At 42.3% G+C, this 21,885-nt stretch overlaps 1 protein-coding gene across 1 annotated transcript in view; it reads right to left on the bottom strand.

The window, feature by feature from the left end:
- Nucleotides 1-21,451, bottom strand: part of LOC115768474 (high affinity cGMP-specific 3',5'-cyclic phosphodiesterase 9A) — a 61,715-nt gene extending 40,264 nt beyond the window's left edge. Inside the window, 2 exon segments of the mRNA XM_030713049.1 lie at nucleotides 18,877-19,524; nucleotides 19,657-21,451. Of these exon segments, the coding sequence (XP_030568909.1) occupies nucleotides 18,877-19,524; nucleotides 19,657-20,980 (1,972 nt within the window). The 5' untranslated portion in view covers nucleotides 20,981-21,451.
- Between the last annotated feature and the right edge of the window lie 434 nt (nucleotides 21,452-21,885).

The following is a 21,885-nucleotide window of genomic DNA, read 5'->3' on the forward strand; positions in this document are numbered from 1 at the left end:
GGGCTGGGCGTTGGTGGAAACAATTGAGGGTATGTGACTATGTGTGTGCGTTGTGTGCGTTGTGTCGTAGAAAAAGATCGCAGTCTGGCAGAAAAAAAAATAAAATTAACACCAAATAAATAACTCATCAAATATGCGAGATGTGTGTGTGAAGGGTTGGGGGGAGGGGCGTGGCTAGGCATTTGTGTGTGTTGTCTGGCGTTGTCGTCTCTCATCAAAGTCAATTTCCTTGTTGATTTTTGCTTATTTGCGCATCTAAATGGATTTTTATCGCAATGTTTTGCAATGTCCTTCCGGCTGGAGGCATCAATACAGCAACAACCATGAGGGCATATGCCACAAATTGTGCCTGTCACACACACACACACACAGACACAGACACAGCGCATTTATTTCTCATGCTTTTTTTTTTTTTTTTGTGTGCACCAATTTGCAAATTTGCGGTAATTTGTGTGTTTATACGCTGCCGCCTGCCCAGCGGAGGACGATGAAGCAGGACAAGCTACAAGCTAGGGGAATGGGGTGGACAACAAAAGGGCATGGAAGGCAGAACGCAGCACGCTGAGCCAGTGAACTGATTCTGATTGGCAAATCCTGCATCAGCAGTTAACTGAAAGCCAAACAGTTAATGAAAACAGGACTTAGGATGCCAGCACAAGGGCACAGGCATCAGGCCAAGGGAATATAGCAGGGGGTAGAAATCTAGGTAGGACGGGAAGGAGGGGCGCTGCTACAGGTTGTGTAAGGGGCTTAGCATTAAAATGCCAGCATAACAGGATATAACCAGCTATAGCTAGAGGATAACTGACAAGACAAAGCCCCGCGAGCTGCAATGCAATTAGAACCTGTTCAGCGATTCAGTCCAATGAATTTACGGTGTGCTCTGGCCACGCTCCAAATGCAGGGGGGGGGGGGGGGGTGTTGTGGGTGGTGAGTGTGCTCGACTTTGTGACATCCTGGAAACGATTAAGTTGAGCTGCGTTTAAGTTAGCTTAAGAAATATTACTTAGGTCAAGTAAGGGTGCCGGGTGTGACGACTAGGGGATACCCTGGTCCCAACGTTGCGCTAAATATTCTATTCTCCTTGTACACACACACACACACACACACACATAAGGGCAAATGCATATACGCCGTTTGCTGCGCACTTACTGCTACAGCTGTGCTTCTTCTTCTTCTTCTTCCCCTAGCCCCACTCTACAGGAAATGCGTTCTCGACTAAGTTCGGTGTTTATTATTCGATCTTTATGAAATTTTTAGAGCATAATTGTGGCATGCAAATGTATGTAGATACCCAAGAAGCCCAAGAGTATACAACAAATATCGAGTTGCATATCATTTAAGGGGGAAACCAGAACCAAAATGTTGAATATGCCGTGAAGTACAGGGTATATACACAATTTGCTGTCACTTAGTATTTCCTTTTATGCCCTTTTATTCGACGCAAATTCATAGATACAGGCTAGATGGTAATATTGTAAATATAAAGATTGAAAAGTCAGGAAAATACAATTGAAATGTGTCTGTGTTTGTGTGTGTGTGTGTGTGTGTGTGCATGTTAATGTGTGAAATTTTCTGAGAACTGGCAATTTGATGGGTTAAAATGATTTGCATATGTTCAGCAGTGAAAATTATTTGCAGCTTGTTGGTGTCAGCTGTATGGAAAGCGTGGGATACGAGGGCTCTGCAGTTAAGGGGTAGGGGTATAGCTGGGTGGCACGTTTAAAGAAAGTGCGAGCGAGATAGAGAGAGAGTGAGACCAGTTTTAAGGGAGCGCCACGACGCTGGAGGCGTGGCATGCACAGTAAATTAAAAAGCGTCGCATATGAAAGGTTGTGTGTGTTTAGGTGTGTGTGTGTGTGTTTTGTATGCAAAGTGAATTGAACGCAAATGCCACTAACAGAAGCTAAAAAGTAAAAACACAATATATACACACCTACACACGCACACGCACGCACGCACACAGGAAAAAACAGCTGAAGGCGAAAATGCAAAATTCGATTTTTTTTTCATTTTTTTTTTGCTGAGTTGCCGCAACAGGAATTGAATTTTTTGAGATTTCTCAACGCTTTTTGCCTTTAACTCTTCCGCTGCTTCTTGTTACAATGGCGCAGTCACGCCCGCCCCGCCCCCAAATCACTTGGAAAATCCAACTATAAAACAAAACACATAAAATTAACAGTTTTCTTATACTACACACACACACACACAGACACACACACACCACACACATTTGTTTCTTTCTTCATTTTAGTTCGCTGGCGAAGAGCTCAGTTTAAGTTTCAGTTGGGCCATAAAGCCAAATAGGCTGGCCTGCTATGCATGACAGGCAATTGGGCACAGTGGGCTAAGTGGGCGGGTTGCGGGGCGTGGCACAAATAGAGACAACACGTTTGGGAATCGTCGGCTGTGCAAACGTGCCAAAAGTTTATATTTTTAGAACGCTCGCTCAAAACTGAAACTCATGATAAATTTTTATGATATTAAAATTATGAATATGAAATTCGCAAAGCGCACTAGAAGAAGCAGACGAAGAAGAAGATGGAGACCTCAGTAAAAGTTTTATCATACAGATGATACGTTATCCAATAACAAATTGGAAATAGCATGCATAACAGCTCTGTCCTGGGAGATCAGATCTCACTTTCAAGTTTCTTTTACAATCAAAATCTAAATGACTTTTGCCTTTTCACAGTTAAAAAATACTTAAAGCTTAAAGCGAATCTTAAATTGAAAGTCTATAGAGCTTATAGATAAACTATCGACGTTTAATTAAAGCCAGATTGCAGATTGCATAAGGAAAAACGAAGAAAATTGTTGGGGAAGAAAATAAGCAAAAGAATTCTCGTAAATTGCTTCAATTTTGTTGTACGTCATATTTTCAATGCAAAAGAACTGTTCAGAATACTCTCGCTTAAATCATAAGCGGAAAAAATGTCCTTAATTGAGAAACCATCGACTGAATTATGAGCAAATTGATTAATCGCAGAGCCGAAACCAAAACGTGTCGTGTCGCGCCGGTCAAAGTTTGAAGCGTTTTTTGTGGGTTGTTTAAGCCGAAACGCGCAGCTCTTGTATCCCATGAAACAAAAAAAAAAACATTACAAGCATTGCGTGGGCCACACGAGAGCCACATAACGTATATATGTAGGTGTGCAGGTGTGCGAATGTGTGTGTGTGTGTGTGTGTGTATCGTTGGCAATTAATGCAAATGGCGCAATCGGAGCGTCCAACGCGCGTTGGCGTCGATCTTGAAAGCAGCGTTTGGGGAATTGGCTATTGAACTTTTTGCCTTGATAATTTTGCTGATAAACATCCTGACGGGTCCCAAACAGGGACAGGCCAGAGCATCCCGTTTCCGCAGCTGGCAGGTGGTGCAGATGCGGATGCGGGCGCGGGCGCAGACACGGGCTCTGCCACAGCAATCCAATTTGCTTAGCAGCATCCCCTTTGGGGCCGACGCTTTGGGTCCTGGACGCGACATCTGCGCGTATTTGGGACACAGCCACGGCGAGAACTCAGCCCGGCGTATTTACTGAGTGCTTTTAATTAATATACTCAAATGATTTCATTGGCAGGCCAGAAAAAAACAAAAAAAAAAAAAAAAAATATAGAGAGCGGCGGCAGAGCTGCCGCAAAAGGTGTCAACTTCCTTTTTTGGGACAAGGGGCCGAAAAATTTGGAAATTTGAAAGCGACAGCGGGCAACCGCACACCATTTTGTAGCCTGGACCGAGCATGGCTTCAAAATGTCATGTCATGGGATCTCCACATAATACCCGAGACCACCCTCTTTGCGCAGGTCTGTGGGCGGGCTGCCCACTGCTCTGTCATAGTCTCAGTTGGGAATGTCATATTTTTGTCCACTTTGTGTTTAGCTTTGTTCTCATTTGCTCTTCACAGATTCATAATCCTTTTTGCTGTCAAACTCACACACTCACGCACACACACACACACACACAGATACACAGCAGGTGGGCAAAGCACACACACACAGGCAACAACACCAACAAGAACCACAAGAGCAGCGGCAATAGCATGAGTTTTTAATTATTTACATTTTTGCTAGGCAACCGAAAAACGAAAAGCAAGTTTCGCCAATGCTGCCGATACCCTGTACAAAACAAATTTGGCCGCTATGGCGTATGATGCATATTATGTGTATAACAGTCGAAGGCAGTCTAATCTGGCAGACATTGATGTCTTGGGCAAAGTTGTGACACAGTCTATGCTGCCTGACAGGCCCAAGAGGTTGACTTTGACGTGAGGCTGCACAAGATACATATGTGTGGGAGGCTTGACACGTCGCCAAGCGCGTCATGAATGCGTAAAATGTTCATTCTATTCATCGGATAAGACACAGAATTGTTGTTTTCCTATTGCAGTTACCATTCAAAGCGTATTCCCTTAATTAGATCAAATTGACAGCTTTATAAACAGCGTGCTGGAGGTTGGGAATATCTGTTTACAGGGTATGCGGCAGGCTGTCAAATCTCGCCAAGCGCATTTTTATTATGGCTTTAATAATGCGTATTGTGCCTTACTTTGTTTGTTGTTTCCTATTCACATTTTCATAACAATTTTGATTTGTGCTTTCCTTTTCATTTTGCATTTTTACTTTCGTTTTTTTTTCAAACATATTTCTGCTGTAGAATTTCATTCGCAAAGCACATTTTTTGCATGGACATGAAGTCAAAGTTAACTTGCTCTGCGGCATGTGGTAGTTGGCACGTGGCGCATGTATGACAGACAGCTAAAAATACAGTTGATTAAGCGCATCTAATGAATAGCAACCGCCCATGCTCCATGCTTCATGCTCCATGCCTAACGCATCCTGCCCCACAGTCCATGGTCCATGGCCCACGCTTCATGCTCAATGCCAATGCCAATGCCAATGCCAAGGGCAACGGCAACGACAACGACAATATAGACAGTAAAATTGCTTTTAAAACTTTTATATCAAAGTGAAAATATAAAGGTCATAAAAAGAGGTGGTAAAATAAATTAAAATATTACGCAGTTGCCAGTTGTCAAACAGCAGGCAGCTTTTTACTAGCAGCAGTCATATAAGGATTTCCAGGAACCCCAACCCAGAGTCCATGGAATAAGTGCAGCTAGTTAATTAGCTGCAATGCAACGCCGACAAATGAAACGTAATCCATGCTGCTGTCAAAGCTAACAGCCACGTTTAAGGACCTGTCTAATTAAATTCCCCTTTCTCAGGTGTTTATTGGCTGTGCTGTCTTAAAGCAGGCCTTTTCAGCCACCTGTTGAATACCTTACGGACAGTGAGTTTTGAGCAGAGTTGCCACCTTTAATTGCAGCCAATAAATTTGTAATTGACAGCTTAATATTAATTTAACAGTTTCACAAGTCGAATAGCTCAGCGACAGAGCTGTTGTCAAGTTATTGACAAGGAGTTGCCCTAAATGCCGCAAGTTTAGCTCGACATTGACAAAAGGTTAACAAAAGAAGTAAACAACGGTTTGTCAATTAACGGGAACTTTGACAGCAACAAAAATCAATGCAAAAAATTGACAAATTTACAAGTGTACTGTACCAGCTTTTATGCCTCGAACCACATTGACAATGAGTCAAAATTAAGTATTATATATATTGATTTGATGCAACAGGCAAAAGCAGTTAACTCTCCGACATGGCATGCACAGATCATGTTTGCTTTAAATCATCGATAACCGCATTCATTCGATAAATCTACAAATATCGATGCTTGGCTAGATATGCCATATTTGTGTATTCGTTATATTCTTTCCGTTTCGTATTTATAGTCATATCAATATTTCTAAAATGCCATTAGGATCGGACAATAAGCACCGAAGTTAGACAATAGCGTATTTCCCGTAGTGCGTACAGGGTATTTCTCAGTATGCCATTGCAATTAATTTTTGTTTTTTGTTCTTTTGGTATTCGATTGTTGCTTTTCAGTCTCGAACTTATTTTGTTTCACTTCATTATGAATGTGAACGTGACAATATGTCAAATATTTTATGTCACACACACACACAGACGCACACATGCACCTATACGCACACGCATAAAGGAGCAGAAATCGTTAGTCAAATCGCGGCTCGTTTGTTTTTTTCTTTTTTTGGCTTGCGGCTATATATGTTAGCGTGTGTCTGTGTGTGCGTGTGTGCGCGTATGTGCGTGTGCTTGGAAGTTGCATTAAATTGGCATAAAATAAACAACACGTATAAATTACAGCGGCAACAACAATAAGTAAAACAAAATGCGGCACGAAGAAAACGAGGCGAGTGGCACGCGTCATGAGAAATGTGGCAGGTGGACAGGAGTTGCCGGCTATGGGCGTAGTGTGCTGTCGATTGTAGACTGTGGGCGTGGGCACGGATACGGACATGCTACCACCCATACACACACACACGCACACATACACAACGCGCACTGACAAATATTCAAAATAATATTCAATGAGGCCTGACTGTCACAGCACGTGCCAACCAAAAACAAACAAACAAAACATAACCTAACATAGATACTCAATTTAGATATTAAAAACAAAAATATATATGAAAGATGCACAAACAACAGGAAACGAACTAAAATAGGTACAACCTCTGACATTACACACATCCGCCGACTTCGAGCGGAGCAACCGAATTGTAATTACGCACGTTAACAAATTCTCAGTTTGATCCACAAATAAATACCGCGATTGCTGAGTGCTTACCCTGTAACTAAAATGGCTTTAAAAGGCTCAACAACAAAAATACAGTAAATAAATTAATTTATATGCATATGCATCTTAGCATTTTATACTGATAGTCTGTCAAATATCTAATTATGAAGTTCAAGTTTTGAATCCTCTTTCTGGATTGCGTATCTCTTGGGTATCTCTTGGTTGAGCCTAGGCTAGCTTTCTTGTTAATATGCTCCATTATAATCGATGTTTATTAGTGTCCCAATTACTGATAAGTGTGATCATTTGTATAAGCAATCGATAAAATTATCGCTGAGTATCGATAGTCCCTATTCAGGAGAAACTTTTTCTAAGAATATGAACTAACAGGGTCTTGTTATCGATCTATCGCTATCGAATATATATCGAAATATACGAATATATCGCTACACAAGGCATTTTTTAGTCCATCAGCTGTCTGAACGAAAGTGCGCACTTTGAGATTTGAGTAAAAATAATTACAATTGAAAGAGAATGCTTTTTGAGGCTGACTCGACAAATAATTTACAATATGGCAAATGTAATTCAATATGTGTTCGCCATTTGATTTTCGGAAAGCTAAAAACTAATTGGAGCCGCTGTTAGAGAATTAATTTCGAAATTAAGTATACGCACCGTGGCGCATCTCACATGACACAGCACGACACACGCATACAGACACACAATGGCCGCGGGGGCGGGCCACAGGCCTGTTTAAATAATATAGAAATGGCAAGCATTTCATGTGCTCTCAACTGTCGCTCTGTCTCTGTCTTTGCCACACCCACCCGAATCTGTCGCTTTGTGCTTGGGTATCTATGCTTGCATTAAAAATGTGGCAGGTCACACGCGTCCTTCTGGAGTGAACAAAGGACTAAAGCGTGCTCCGTTTGCATGGCAGGTGTAGACTTTCACTTGCCACAGGACACCTTTCCACATAAAACACACACCCACACACACACACACACACACATGCACAGAGAGCGCCTTAATTGAGTGAAATGCCTGCCTCGAAAATTATAATAATTATTTTGATGAACATTTGTTCGTTGCCTTCCACTGAAAATGCGAAACAAAATCGAAATCCGTGCCCTTCGTTTTGTAGCTCAGTTGACCGTAGATTTAATAAAGCATTCGGTAAATTAATAAAAAATTATGTATGTTGTTACATAAAAATGAAAGTGTTATATAAAGTTGAAGGTTTTATGTTCGAAGGAAAAATCAAATATGTTGTTATATAAAAATGAAAGTGATACGTTCGAATGAAAAATCAAATAAGTTGTTAGATAAAGTTAAAAGTTATACGCTCAAAAGACAAATTATATAAGTTGTTATATAAAGTTGAAAGTTATACGTTCTAAAGAAAAAGAGAGGGAGCGCAGCTAGAATGACATTGACCATAACAGGAAAATTAACAAGGTCGTGGGCTGCAGTTGCATCGACATTGGCATTGGCATTGACATTGATACTGTGCGCACTGATGATATAACATTGCATGTGCGAGTTTAATAAGCTGGGGGAAGTCACATTTCACGTAACTGCGAATGTAACACTAGAAGCAACTGTGGCAGTACAAGCAAAGTTAACTTTAGATGCAGCAGGCGAATAACAAGAGTTACAAAAGTCCTCAAAGTGGAGAGATGACAGGGGCCATCTAGCTTAAAGAGAGAGCAGTAGCAATAAATGTTGCAGTGGAAATAGCATTGAGAGTGGCTGTGGGCTAACAGAAGAAGTAACAGCACAAAGTTAACAGATAAAAGTACATGTAAAGACTTAACAGTAAAGAGATAACAGTGGTCGGTACAGAGATCGCAACAGGCGCAGTCGCAGTAGAAGTAAACGCCAAACCGTAAAAAATAATAAAGAGTAAAAAGGGCAGCTTACTGTAACTAAAATACAGATATGTAAGTCGTATCGCTTCCACTGTTAAGTTTTAGTAACAGTCCGATCCGAAGAGATAATAGTTGCAATAACAGTAAATACCTAATACTGTAAGTGAGAGCAGCGGTTAAATACCTATTGCACTGGCAGTAAAGCTATGAGTAAAGATATGCCAATATAGTATGATAAACTGATAGCAGTAAAACAATAATCAAATACATAAAGTCGTAAAATAGGCTACGGCAGCAGTAAATAATCGCATTACTGAAACAGTAACATTTAAAAACACATCAGGTCAAAGACTAACACAGCTCCAGTTAGTGTCATAGCAGCACAATCAACGGCAGTGCCAGCAACTGAAACTGAATTTGTAGCACGAGCAGTTACAGTATTAATGATACTAGTTTTATCTTACGCATTTCCATTAACAGTGTGCTTAACAGATGTCAAATGAAGGCATTTTTACTGTAACAGTAACAGTTGCACTTACTGTAATAATATTACCACTATGATTAGAGTATGCTAAATATTACTTAAAGTAACAGCAGCAGTAAACAACAGTAAGCAGTAGCCAATATGACTTACATTACTGTCAACTTCATTTTATTTTAACGTAGCAGTAACAGTTTCTTCATTATTAATACTATATATATATATACTTAGTATACCAATAATAACATAACTGTCAAATTAATAGTAAAATTAAGTTAGCATTAACAGTAACAGTAACAGTAACAGTAACAGTAACAGTAACAGTAACAGTAACAGTAACAGTAAAAGTAGCAGTAACAATAACAGCAGCAGTGTATGTCACGCGAAAGTATGAATATAAAAAAGTTGGAAGCCCCAATAATGCAAACATGAAATGGAAATAAAAGCCGACAAAAGTCTAACGCAAAATATAATAATAATAATAATAATAATAATGGAAAGAATAGGAATAATGATAATAACATCAGCAGTAGAATAAACTTGTTCGCACACAACTTTGACATACATACTTTATGTATACATATATACACATATTCGTTTTTTGGTAAAATCGAATAAAAAGAGTCTGCCAGCGGCTGCCTTGCCAAATCGAAGTAAAAAAGTTTGTAAGATGATTTTAGTTAAATGCCCGCTTAACAACAGTCAAACAATGAAAAAGGCAGGGTATTTGTAGCACACACACGCACACACACACACGCTCACACACACACACAGACATTGAAGGTGTTGCGGCAACTTTTGCGTTTTGTTGCTTTTGTCAAAACTTTTTGAAAAGTGCGCTCAAAAATCGTACGAAAAGGTGTCAAAGGCGGTTAGCGAGTGGTTGTGTGCTATAGGTACATGTACACACACACACCTATACTCACACACACAGACACACACATACACCCGCAAGTACACCACACACTGAGAGAGCTAAGCTCATAATTTACAGGCGTTGCTGCGGCGCTCTTAAGTATGCAACACTTTATTGCTCATTAAAATTGTTGCTAACATAAATGTATTTACGAGTATTGGCCACAAGCCCATAACCTCCCTGCAGCCACAGAGCAGCAACAACAACAACAGCAACAGCGACAGCAACAACATCAACATCCGCTTCCAATGCTGCAGCTCGCGATTTATGGCCCGAAACGCAAGTCAATAACAAATTTATTAGTAGCCCAAAATTCGATTTGGAATTTCGCATCGCAAAAACCAAAACAAATCCTTTTTTTTTTGGCTGGCGCCCAATATTGCAACGAGCAGGCGACGCTGACTGAGAACAATGACATTGACAAAACGAGAGAAAGGCAGCGCAAGTGGGTTGATAAGAGAGGGGAGGCAGAGAGGAGGGTTGTTCTTCGGTGGCGTCAGTTGAAAAACACTTTGATTATTTTGTGTTATGCTTGGCGCAACATCATGAAATTAACATATACATAATATATACGCGGTGTGTGTGTGTGCGTGTGTGTGTGCGCGAGTGTGTGCGTTTGTGTGTGCGTATGTGTGTGTGTGTGTGCGTGTGTGTGTGCGTGTGTGTATGCGTGTGTGTGTGCGTATGTGCCTATTCAAGCTCTTGTTGCTGCTGTTGTTTGCCGGCGCACAAATTCAACATTTTTTATTGATTGTTTAACTTTATTAGAGGTGTGTGCGTGTGTGTGTGTGCCGTTGTGTGCGTGTGTGTGCGTGTGTCTGTCTATTTGTTACTGTTAGCGACACTACTCAGCGAAAGCCAGCCTGGTGGAGGGTGGACTTATGTTGCTTGTGGTGAAAGCAAAACAGAGATGGGCATAAAAAAATCAGTCTAAAAAAACTATAGCATACTTAAGAGCGCGGTCAAGTGAAGTGCCAAAATTAACAGTAACTAGCAGCTTTTATCGTTTTAATGATGAAAATAAACAGGAAAGTGAGTGAGAGACAGGGAATATGAAAAGGAGATGGAAAATCAGTTCACTATTATCGAATGCCCTAATCAGTTGCATAGTTTGTGCTCAGACTATATTCTTATTCAATACTCTCTTTGCCCTCTCGCTCTCTTTCCCCTTTCGCTCTCTTCCTTTCTAGGGAAAACAGCAGTGCTTGAAGAAAATTTGGAAACGATTTGGTTTCGGGAAATACTCTTTGACTATTAACATTTTGGGGTATTTTTTCCTACAAAGCTCTTTTGATATAAGGGTCAATCAACCATCATGAGTGAAGAGCATAGAGAGCATTGCGCAGTCGGTGTGACTTGATTGAAACTGTTTTCTTATGAGAAGTGTTTGAAATGTGCTACCCAAACTTGAGGCTCTCAAGTTCTTAACGAGTGTTTTCTATATTTTGCTTAGGTTTTTATCTGCAGCTGGTTTGGCAGCAGCTCCACATTGATGATGATGTTGATGTCGAACGCGCCAACAACAACAAACATCAAGTTTCGCCTGTCAGTTAGACCGTAAACAATTTACCCGTTTGCCAGCTAATGTGTTCAATATGGGTACTGGGAATCGGCGTGTCTGAAACGTCAATGAAACGTGCAAGCTGTTGCAGCGCGACACAATGCCCGTCCCCGCTCCTCGGTCCCTGACGGTTGGCAATGCAGCAAGGACGCCAAGCAACTGGCAAACGAATCCCCACTGAAGCCACTGGCAGCAATGCAACAATCTTGCAGCTGTTGCCAAAAACAAACTTTGCTTTTTATTTGACTGGTCTGGTCGTAACTTTGCTGCGGCAGGCAACAAAACTGAGCGCAAACAGCTCCCCGCCTTCCCAAAAAAAAAAAAATAAAAAAAAATATAAGCAGAAAGTGGAAAATGTCGTATAAAACGGCGTACGTTCATGACTATGCTCTTTTACAAATTCGGGCCGTGGCAGCACATATCCAAAATATGCAACAATTTATTATTGTGTTTATTACATGTGTGTCCATATATCAAATTTTATTTGGTTAGCTTTTGGCATCCCAAAAGCTCCTATGCGCAAAATTTAATGTTTCCGTTTGGCTTCTTAAACTTTAAAATACTCGTGTAAGACTCCTGCTCCTCCCTCTCCTACCCAGCCAGCTCTCTCATTTGCTGCTTGTTGGAAACTTATGCTGCATGTTTTGGCTGCTTAACATGCGAGTGCAACAGGCAATTACCTACCCCGCCGCTCGACTATCAAACTCCTTTCCATGCCCTACAAGTCTCACATGAGACATGCCTCTGTTGAGGCAGCAGCTGGCTGGCTGCATGGTCGAGGAATTTTGGTGGCATTTAATTTTTTGGCCATAAGCAATAAACTGTTAAGAAATGGGAGTAGGGTCTGCATGGTTCAGAGTACCCTATCCAAAAATACTTCTTCTTGGTAAGCTGCTGTTCTTATGAGCGCTCCCTGACGATAAGTCTAAAGCAGGACTTAATAGCATTGATATATTAAGACTCTGTTGATGGGATTTCAGCATCCTATTACAACTGCTTGATTAAATTACATCTCACCATGACACTCTGTAGCTGTAGTCTTGGCTGAAATTTGGTAACTGAGATCAATTAGGGGGCTTGAAGGAGTGGGAGAGCTGTCAGGATCAAATACCTAGCATGTTCTATAACGGGCCACACATCCAAAGTAGCTGAAATAGTTAGAGGGCAGGCTTTCGCAACAGCCCGTGGCACTCAGTTACTATTAGCGGAGAGATACCTAGTTAGATATCGGAAATTTATTTATATATTGATGTCTTTATCTACAAACCTCTTTATCTTCAATCAGACGGCCAAGCAATGACAGAAGTAGACCGACCTCTGGGGCTGCGCTATATGTCGCGAGACAATCAAAGTGAATGTGTTAATTAACAATTGTTAACAAATATTTGGCATAAAAGCTTTTCAGATATTAACACCACCACAGCCTTAAGCCCAACCCTAAGGCAACCCTTCAATACTTCTGCATAGCTGCAATACCGTCCAGCCCCAAGAGAGAGAGAGATACATAGAGGTGCATAAGCTTACGGCTGATTCAGGGGAAATTGCATATCTGGGATTCTGCTTGTAAGTGCATTCTGAAAAATTTCATTTTATATTAAATTCCCAAAATTTTGTATACTTCAATTTCTCTCTTTAAAACTTTAGAGCCTCTATTCTGTTGAACATTTAAAGCGGCAAGACCATTCAAAATAGTTTAATCTTAAAGTAAATCGATTATATGTGCAGATGCAGGGCTTATTTTGGGCGTAGACACTCTTTATGGTGGCTTTTTTTCTATTATTTAATACGTATTGGCTTGCAGCAAAAAATTCAATAAGTTTACCGGAAAGCTTGCTTTGACAATGTGTATTCTGGAGAACTGCACACTAAGCCTTGGTAAAAGGTTGCAAAATAAACAGAAACAGGTAGTGTAGAGAGTTAAAAACGCAAAGCTGCCACTTCTCGAGAAATTATTTAAATCTTTTATAGAATTTTATTTTATTTTTTTCACCTATTGTATGCTGCGCTGTATATGGTTATGTATTGCTACGCTTAGCAGAAAATAAATGACATATTCATGGAATACAAAGGAGCTGCAGGCAAAATCGTTAAACTCTTTTTGGCATGCTTAGCCGCTGTCTAAAAATAGAGAACTGTTACACAATCTGTTATTACTTATACATTTGCATGCTAGCTTGAAGTGCTGTGAGTCAGTGAGAAGCTCTTTTTTACATTTGTATGTTAAGTGTTATCTAAAGCAGCTGTAAGTGAAAAACTGTTAGCTATATGTTCACGAAATGTTAAGCCGCTGTCACTTGTATGTTACGTTTAAGTATTATTTGCCATTACTGAGAAAAAACGCTGTATGAGCGCACAGTTAACAGTGCGCCTTTGCTATTAACAGTAGAGGCTAACATTGCGTATGCGTAATAATAATTTAGACAGCATTTCATGAGTTTTTCACTGCCTGGTTTTTACTTTACTCATTTGATTCATTTGTGGCTGTTGAATCAACACTCACTTGCTGTTGGCGTCCTTTTGAATAGCGGCCCACACATGGATACTCATTTCTAATGAATTAAACGGACACTCTAGGCTTTAGTCTAGCTGTTCTCTGTTCTTTCCTGCTCTCTCTCTCTCTCTACCCCTCTCTCTCTCTCCCCCTCTCTCTCTCACTCTTTCACCCCTTCTCATGGTGCCTTGTCAGTCATTCAAGTCATTCGTTTTGATTTGACAAACACTTTATCACTTAATGTTGTTTTGTGGCAATTTATTTTTTATTTCTCCATTTCATTTGCGCATATTTCCAAGCACTTGCCCAGTCTCTGCCTTTCTCTCTCTCTCTGTCGCTGTTGAGTCGAGTCTTGTTAAGTGAAACAATTGAATTGTTAACCGAACAATAAAGTATTTTATTATTATTAGATTTTTGCTTGCCGTTCACCATTTGGCCATTGCCTTTGTCGCAGCCAACGTCAGGCTGACCCTAGCCCCTACCCCTGCCCCCGCGTCTGCCCCAGCCACAGTTCGGTGTTTTAAGTGCCTTACTTTCTGCCACTCATGCCCTCTCTTTCATTCTTGACTGGCATTTGGTTAGCGTTTGGCATTTGGCGGCTTGTGGCTGTCTTGAGTAGATTTCCGACATATTTCTTGCCTCTTATTATTTGTCATTCGTATTATGTGACCTGTTCTTTTCATTTTTGTTCCTTGCTCTGCTCCTCTTTGCATCCAGCTTTGCTGCTCTTTCATTTTTGGAATCCATCTTTTTTTTTGTTGAAATTCTTGCGGCTGCTATGTTGTAGGTATTGCCAAGCCATTTAGGCTTTTTGAATTTATGACCATTTTGCGTTTTGTGGCTACCCTACCTCCCCCCAGCAACCATCCCCCATTAATGCCGCACAGCCGCGGGGCAATTTCGGTTTTGCGACCTTTGGCACATACTCCACACAATGCGACAGACAGACAGACAGCCAGGCGAGTAGGCAGTACGTACGGCACTGTGTTTTGATTTACGACCCAATGCTGCATGGCCCACAGTGCGATGTGTTTGACCCACTTTAAGTGAACAGCCCCCAACTGCACGCCCAGCCCACTGTGCAGCTTGACTTAGTCTTTGGTTTATATTAAATTCGACACTGAAATTAACTTGACAACAGGTGCTATCGTAGAGGCTCAGTTCAGATTGATGAAGAAGAGCAGTGCCTGATGTGTCAGGCTCCACAAGAGCTTAAGGCAGTCTAGGCGAAAACAATTCGAGTTCTGGAATCAGCTTAAGAAAAAAACTATCTTTTAAAATGTATAAATGTAAACAAGGGCTGCCACTTATGCTGTGTGTTACACTGAGTGTGACCAGTTTGCGATTTGACATTTGCATTCGCACATTTTGACATTTTCCAGAAAAATGCTCGCTTTATTACGTTGGGTGAAACAATTAACGTCTTTTGCCATAAAAGTGGGTATTTTTTTAGTTGAACAAACGATATAGAAATAGAATAAATCTTGATTGGTTTCGAATTTATACTTCTTGTTTATTTGCCACACATCAAAGTTAGTTCCCAAACCGAACTAACGTTTAAAATGTCTTGGCCTTAACACATGAGAGCCCGCCCACAGAGCTAAAATGTGCTTAATATAAACATACAAATTTTTGAGTTCTCGCGGACCTACAGACAGACGGAAGAGCTTGAATATGTACAGCAAGGTTTGGAAACAGTTTTCACTTGTTTCTCTCTCACTCTCACCGTCTCCCTCTACTTTAAGTTGTCATAAAAACAGTATATTTCTATCTGATTCCATTTTAATTACATGCAGTGTTGCTAAGCAACACTGAACAAAATCAGCCAGTGTAGCGAAAATACTTAGTATGCAGACAAAAGGCAACTAAATTTATGACTCTACGTTCTTCAATTAACGAGAGAACGCGAACTTTTGCTGCTGTTAGCCGTATCCGCGAATGCATGGCGGCTTATGTGGCCCTGAACGTCTGGTGTCCTTAATTGTTAGTTGCAAAAGCTGCTTTTGGCCTGTAAATGCAGGCCAAGATGGGATTGTGTGGGCGGAAAACAGTTAAAAACCAAGCCATAAAATTATGCAAGGCCAATAGAAGGGACGGAGCGGCAGCAAGTAGAAAACGAAGTAACGATCTCAATGATTGCTCCAACAGCTTATGCCACACAAACACACACGCACACATATGCATAAGGGGTGTGTGTGAGAGAAAGAAAGAGAGAGAGCTGTTCGCTTGAGCGCGTAATCAACTTAAGAGATTAACAACTACAATAAAAATCAAAGCGGCCAAACGAATCAGTGAGATTCTGGCGAACGGGGTATAGGGAAGAGGCAGAGAGGGTGAGACAAAGGAGGAAGATAGAAAGAGATACAGCTATGGAGATGGAGTGTGTAAATATTAGGTGTCACAAGCCAGAGAAAATGGATGAAAAGGCAATCAACAGGCGCCAAAAAGCAGGCAACAAAATGCTCAGATGCAAAGCAAATAAAAGGCGAATTAATTAAGGGTGAATTGAAAGCGCATTAAAGGCGAATTGAAGACGAATTGTAGGCGAATTGAAGGCAAGCGACTGGGCAATTTAATTGAAATGTTTAAAATGCGACACAGTGGAAAAGTGACAGCACACGCACACGCACACGCACACGCACACGCATGTGCCAGCGAAGTGCAAGGACGAAAAAGGAAGCAATGTAAAAAAAAAGACCATGGCAAACGGCAAACGTCTCGCGTCGATACAAAGACAACTTTTAATGCCATTCAACAAAGTTGTTGTCGTCCTCTCCGTCCGTTGTCCTTGGACACACAGACACATGCACCCCGGACACATAAAAGGCGTAAAAAGGGCCAGCCACAAGCAGCACAGCCAGACCAAAGTAGAGAGAAGAGAGTGTGTGTGAGAGAGAAAGAGAGAGAGAGAGAGAGTGAGAAAGGGCGAGCGCATGAAATCAAGCGCCAGACACAGACACAGACAGTGTACTGCCTACAGTCAAGGCAAGAATATGGCGCACACTGTGCCTAGCCACAGCTAAAGCTATGCAGACTCCAAATGTAGAGCAACTTTTTGATGAGCATCACAAGTTACTCGCTCGGATTGTTGTCCCTGCTGCCTGTTATTGTTGTTGTTTTTGTTTTTGTTGATGTGTTATCCTTAAGCCACTTCCTTGTCGGAGCTGTAGGAGCCGATGCAAGTTTTTAATGCGTTCTGTGATTTGGCCTTGCCTGTTTTTCAGCTTGAGTATCTTTGAACAATTGTAATTCACTGTATGTAACTGTGCACAAAAATCTACATATTCTGCGGCTATCTCGTAGAAAGAAGAGGTACAGAAGGTGTATCTAGAATATACCATTATAATTATAAATTGCATCAATATTGCAGTAACGCATTTTTGGGAAGTGCAGGGTATCTACTAGTCGAGTACAAGTTGGAATGCAAGTGTACAACCAAATATCGAACCGATTGTTGCTAACATATAATAAAGCAATTCGATCTACTTTGTATATATTAATACGCCACAGCTACGCTTTTGAGAGGGCACTCGTAAGACTTCTGGGTTAACAAAAAGAATCAGATATAGATAGCATTCCACATTTGCATACACAGTGCAAGTTATGCATTCAGGGTTTAACATTTGATATTTGCCAAGAATGTTGTCAGCATTCAAAGCATGCCGCTAACAAATGACCGGTCAAGTTTGATGTGTAAATGCCTCAAATGAGCCGTAAGCGAAGGCAACAAGAGGCAAATGCGAATGCAAAATAGTAAATGGAACTACAATGAAATGTAAAAATCATTTCAAATGGCATTCACAATTGCTAAAGGGGTCGCCCATTCGCATTTGTTCGGTTCGCTGCATTCGCTGACCTCGCCCATTCGAAACGATTTGCCTCAAGAGTTTGACTCACACAAAAGTCCGTTTCCGAAATCGTAGCTGGAAACTAGAGTAGCAAAACCTAAGACGCCATATTTTGTCAACTTTCTAAATCAAGATAAGATTATAGAGTGTAACATTTTGGTTCTAGCGATTTGTACATGTAACACGATTAATTGTAATTGTAATTTATGAAATTTTCGACGGCACCCGGGCACAGATTCAAAATGCTAATAGGCCTGTCGATACCATTTGTAAAAGTGTGCTTGTGACCAAAAATTGGATAGCTAAACTTATTGCATTTTGAACAGCGCCCAAGCAGGGAACGTAATAATTGAATTGCGGATTAAACGAAAACTGTAATATGCATTTAACTGATTCAATGCTTTTACTTGAACAAATCAACCGCATAATGAACGCGAGCAGGAACCCAGAGCTGTACTCTATAATGTATGAAAGTGCTTGGCGTGGACACGGAATAATCAGGGTTTGTAATCAAATCCGATTATGAGAGACTCGAAAACTATGGATTTTTCATTGGCGACCGTGCAGGGACTGAGAGTACAAACTGTCATTGTGAGTTGCAGCGCATTGAATGGGCGAAGGATTATCAAAACAGCGCATTTACTGAATCAGCTTGGACGAATCACAAAAGAAAAATTATCGAGAGACATCATTCATTATTCATTGGCGCCCGAGTAGAAACTGAGAGTACAAACTGTACTTTTAGGTTATATTAAATTTGAGGGTTTAAGGATTATCAAAGCGAATCTGTACTTATAAGCTACACACTTGAATATTCGAATTTTAAGTAAAATTTAAGAGACCAAGGATTACGTAGCAGCAAATTCACTGCATCAGCTTGGATCTGTCATCAATAGTTGAATAAATATAAATATATCCAGATACATTGCTCATTATACATTGGCGCCCGAGCAGGGACCGAGAGTACATTTTGTACTAATAAGCTACATAGTCAATGATTCGTGTTTGTATAATAAAAAGTAAAGCTAATGAAAATTAAATCGCTACTTACATAGCCAATTCATGCGCTCCGTGTACTCAACCTTGCGCTTGAGATCCTTGACAAGGGCGCGAAAATCATCATCATTGAAATGACACTGGATGATCGTATTGTTCAACTGGAGAATGCTGTACTCATTGTTGCCATTGTTAGATGCCGCATCGGCAATGGTCTGCATAGCGTCCATGCCGCCACCGTTCAGCGCATTCGAGTTGCTCTCAATGTCCGTGGCGCTGGCGCGCAGCTTGTTGCCGACGGTTGCCGTCAGGCTGACATCGCCGTCCACATTGCTGCAGGACTTGCTCAGAATGATGGTGGCGCGATTTGCAATCGAATTGGCGGCCAGCAGATGCTCGCCGGCAGCGCCGCAGCTGCCGCGATGAAAGGGCAGCTTGCCGGCTGTTGCTGCAGCCGCTGTGCAATTGTTGTTCTTCAGCGTGATGCAGTGCAGCTGATTGGAGAGTGCGGCTGCGGCCTGCACCGCTGAGCAGTCGCTGGCGCGACGCCGACGCGGGTTATCGGCATCCAGCGAGGGCTGCAGATAGGCGCGAGCCTGGTGCTGACTAGGTACGCCGACGCCGGTGCTGCTGCTGCTGGTGGGTAGCACAACAGCAATATCGCCGGCAACAGTTGCTGCCGCGCTAGCAGCTGCTGTTGATGCTGCATCGACCATGTTCGACATGGATGTGGACATGGTCAGGCTATGGCCGTTGCTGAAGCTGCTGTTGCTGTTGCTGTTGTGGCCAATGTTGCTGCTGTTGTTGTTGCGGTTGTTGATGCTGTTACTGTTACTATTGTTGTTGCTGCTGCTGCTGCTGCTGTTATTGTTGTCGTTGTTGTTGTTGTTAAGATTGTTTAGGTTGTCAGTGCAGGCGATTCGTCTGCGTATGACAGTCAGCTTGCTGCCACACTGATCCTGATCCTCGTACAACTGCACGAGCAGCTCTTCCAACAGCGCTATGGGTGTGGCTGCTGTTAAGAGCGATGCAGATGTGCTGCTCGATCCGCTGGCGGATGCGCTTGCTGTTGCCGTTGCGGTAGCGGTTGCCGTTGCTGCACCACTAGCTGTGCTGCTTGCTGAGGACTTGCGACGCACTGTTGCTGTTGCTGTTGCTGTTGCTGTTGTTGTGGTTGGTGTTGTTGCTGTCGCGGTGACAAATGCCAGCTCCTCGTCCTCCTCAGCGAAATCTGGTTCTAGCTCCGATTCGTATGCCTGCTGCTGCTGTAGATGTAGCTGCTCTGCCTCGTCCTGTTGCTCCGGCTCAAAACAGCTGCTGCTGCAGCTCTGACTGCGACTCACAATTGCCGCTGTTGCTGTTGTTGTTGTTGCAGTTGCTGCTGTGGCTGCGCCAACGGCCGCCGCTGCCGCGGCCAGCAACAGCGCCCGTTCGCGCTCGCGTCCCGGAACGAATATCGAGTGCTTTAGCAATATCTCCTGCAGCTGGCGTCGCTGCCGTTGTGCACTGTACGGATTGACCAGATGAAAGTCGCCGTAATACTTGGCCAGGCAGCGCACCCGGGATGCAATGTATCCAATTTTGCGCAGCAGCCGTACATCGGCGTTTAGGGCAGCGGCGGCGCGTTGCGTTTGTTGCAGCTGCAACTGTTGCTGCCGTTGCTGTTGCTGCTGCTGCTGTTGCTGCTGCTGTTGTCGTCGTGCGTCGCAGAACAGCGCGGCATGTCCGCAGCTGCTGCTGCTGCTGTTGCTTAGGTTTGAGGATGGCAAGCGGGAGCCGTGAGCGGTGGTGCACTCAATATCTAAGTCGGCGTCGGTGTAGACGTCGTCGTCGTCGTCGTCGCTGTTGTTGCTGCTGGCTGCGCTGTCGATTGCTGCGCTCGTTGCTGTTGTTGCTGTTGTTGCTGTTGTTGCTGTTGCTGTTGCTGCTGTTGCTGCTGTTATCAATGTGGTGGTGGTTGTTGTTGTTGTTGTTGCCTCGGCAGCGCCAACTTTAGCATCAGCTGTCGTTGTTATGGTTGTTGTTGTTATTATTGTCAGCGCCTCGAACGTGTCCTCGTCCCCAGTTTCTGCCGTCGCTGCTGCTGCTGCTGCTGTTGTTGTTGCTGTTGCTGCACTGCCACGTCGACTACTGCTGCTGCAGCTGCTGTCCTGGTACATTTATAGGCAAACTTTGCGGCCGTTTTGTTGTTGTTGTTGTTGTTCCGTTTGCTGTTTTTTTGTTTTGCTTTGTAGCGTTTCACGCGCGTTACACTCGCGTTTTGCGCGCGTTTTCGTTGGCTTCGACGTATTTTTTGTCTTGATTTATTTATGTATATATATATATTTTTTTTAATGAATTTTGAGTACCGTTGCTTACATTGTCTATTTTTGTTTTTTCTTCTTCTATTTTTTATTTATTTATTTTTTTGTATTTGTATTGTTTTGGCGCCTTTTTATGCCCTTGGCTGCTGCTGTTGCTTATGTTGCTGGCGTGTCCGCTGCTGAAAATTATGCAAATTGTTGCTGCTATCTACACCGCGTATCCTGTGACTTCTGCTCGAATCAATTCAGTGGAAAAGTTGCCGCCACTTCGCGCGCTTCTCATTTCCATTTGGCATGCTTTCAACCACAGTATTCACACCCACACCCACGCACACTCGCTTCTTACACCCGCCTCTCTCTATCTCTCTCGCTCTCTCCTCTCTCTCTCTCTCTTATTCTCTGACTCTCGCTCTTTCTCTTTTTAGCTAGATTTGTTTCCAGCTGCTGTTGCCGCCGCCTGTGTTGTTGTTGTTGTTGTTGTTGTTGCTGTTGCTGTTGCTGTTGTTGCCGTGTTTTACATTTTATTGTATTTTAATTTGCATTGTTTTCAACTGTCGACTGACGACTATTTCTTTTGCTTCTCCCGACTCCCGACTTTTGAGTCTCGGCTCCCGCTGCTGCTGCAGATGTCTGTTCTTATCTTTGGCGTTAGCCAGCACTTGATTTCCGTTTCCGTTTTGAAATATTCACAAGCTCTTTGAGCTGCCAGTTGCTAGTTTTGTAGCTGCAATAAGAGCAAATGCATTCAAAATTAGAATTAG

Source organism: Drosophila novamexicana, unplaced genomic scaffold (assembly GCF_003285875.2).
Source record: "Drosophila novamexicana strain 15010-1031.04,08,12 unplaced genomic scaffold, DnovRS2.1 tig00001810-arrow-arrow-pilon, whole genome shotgun sequence".
In the NCBI taxonomy this organism is placed as follows: Eukaryota; Metazoa; Arthropoda; class Insecta; order Diptera; family Drosophilidae; genus Drosophila; species Drosophila novamexicana.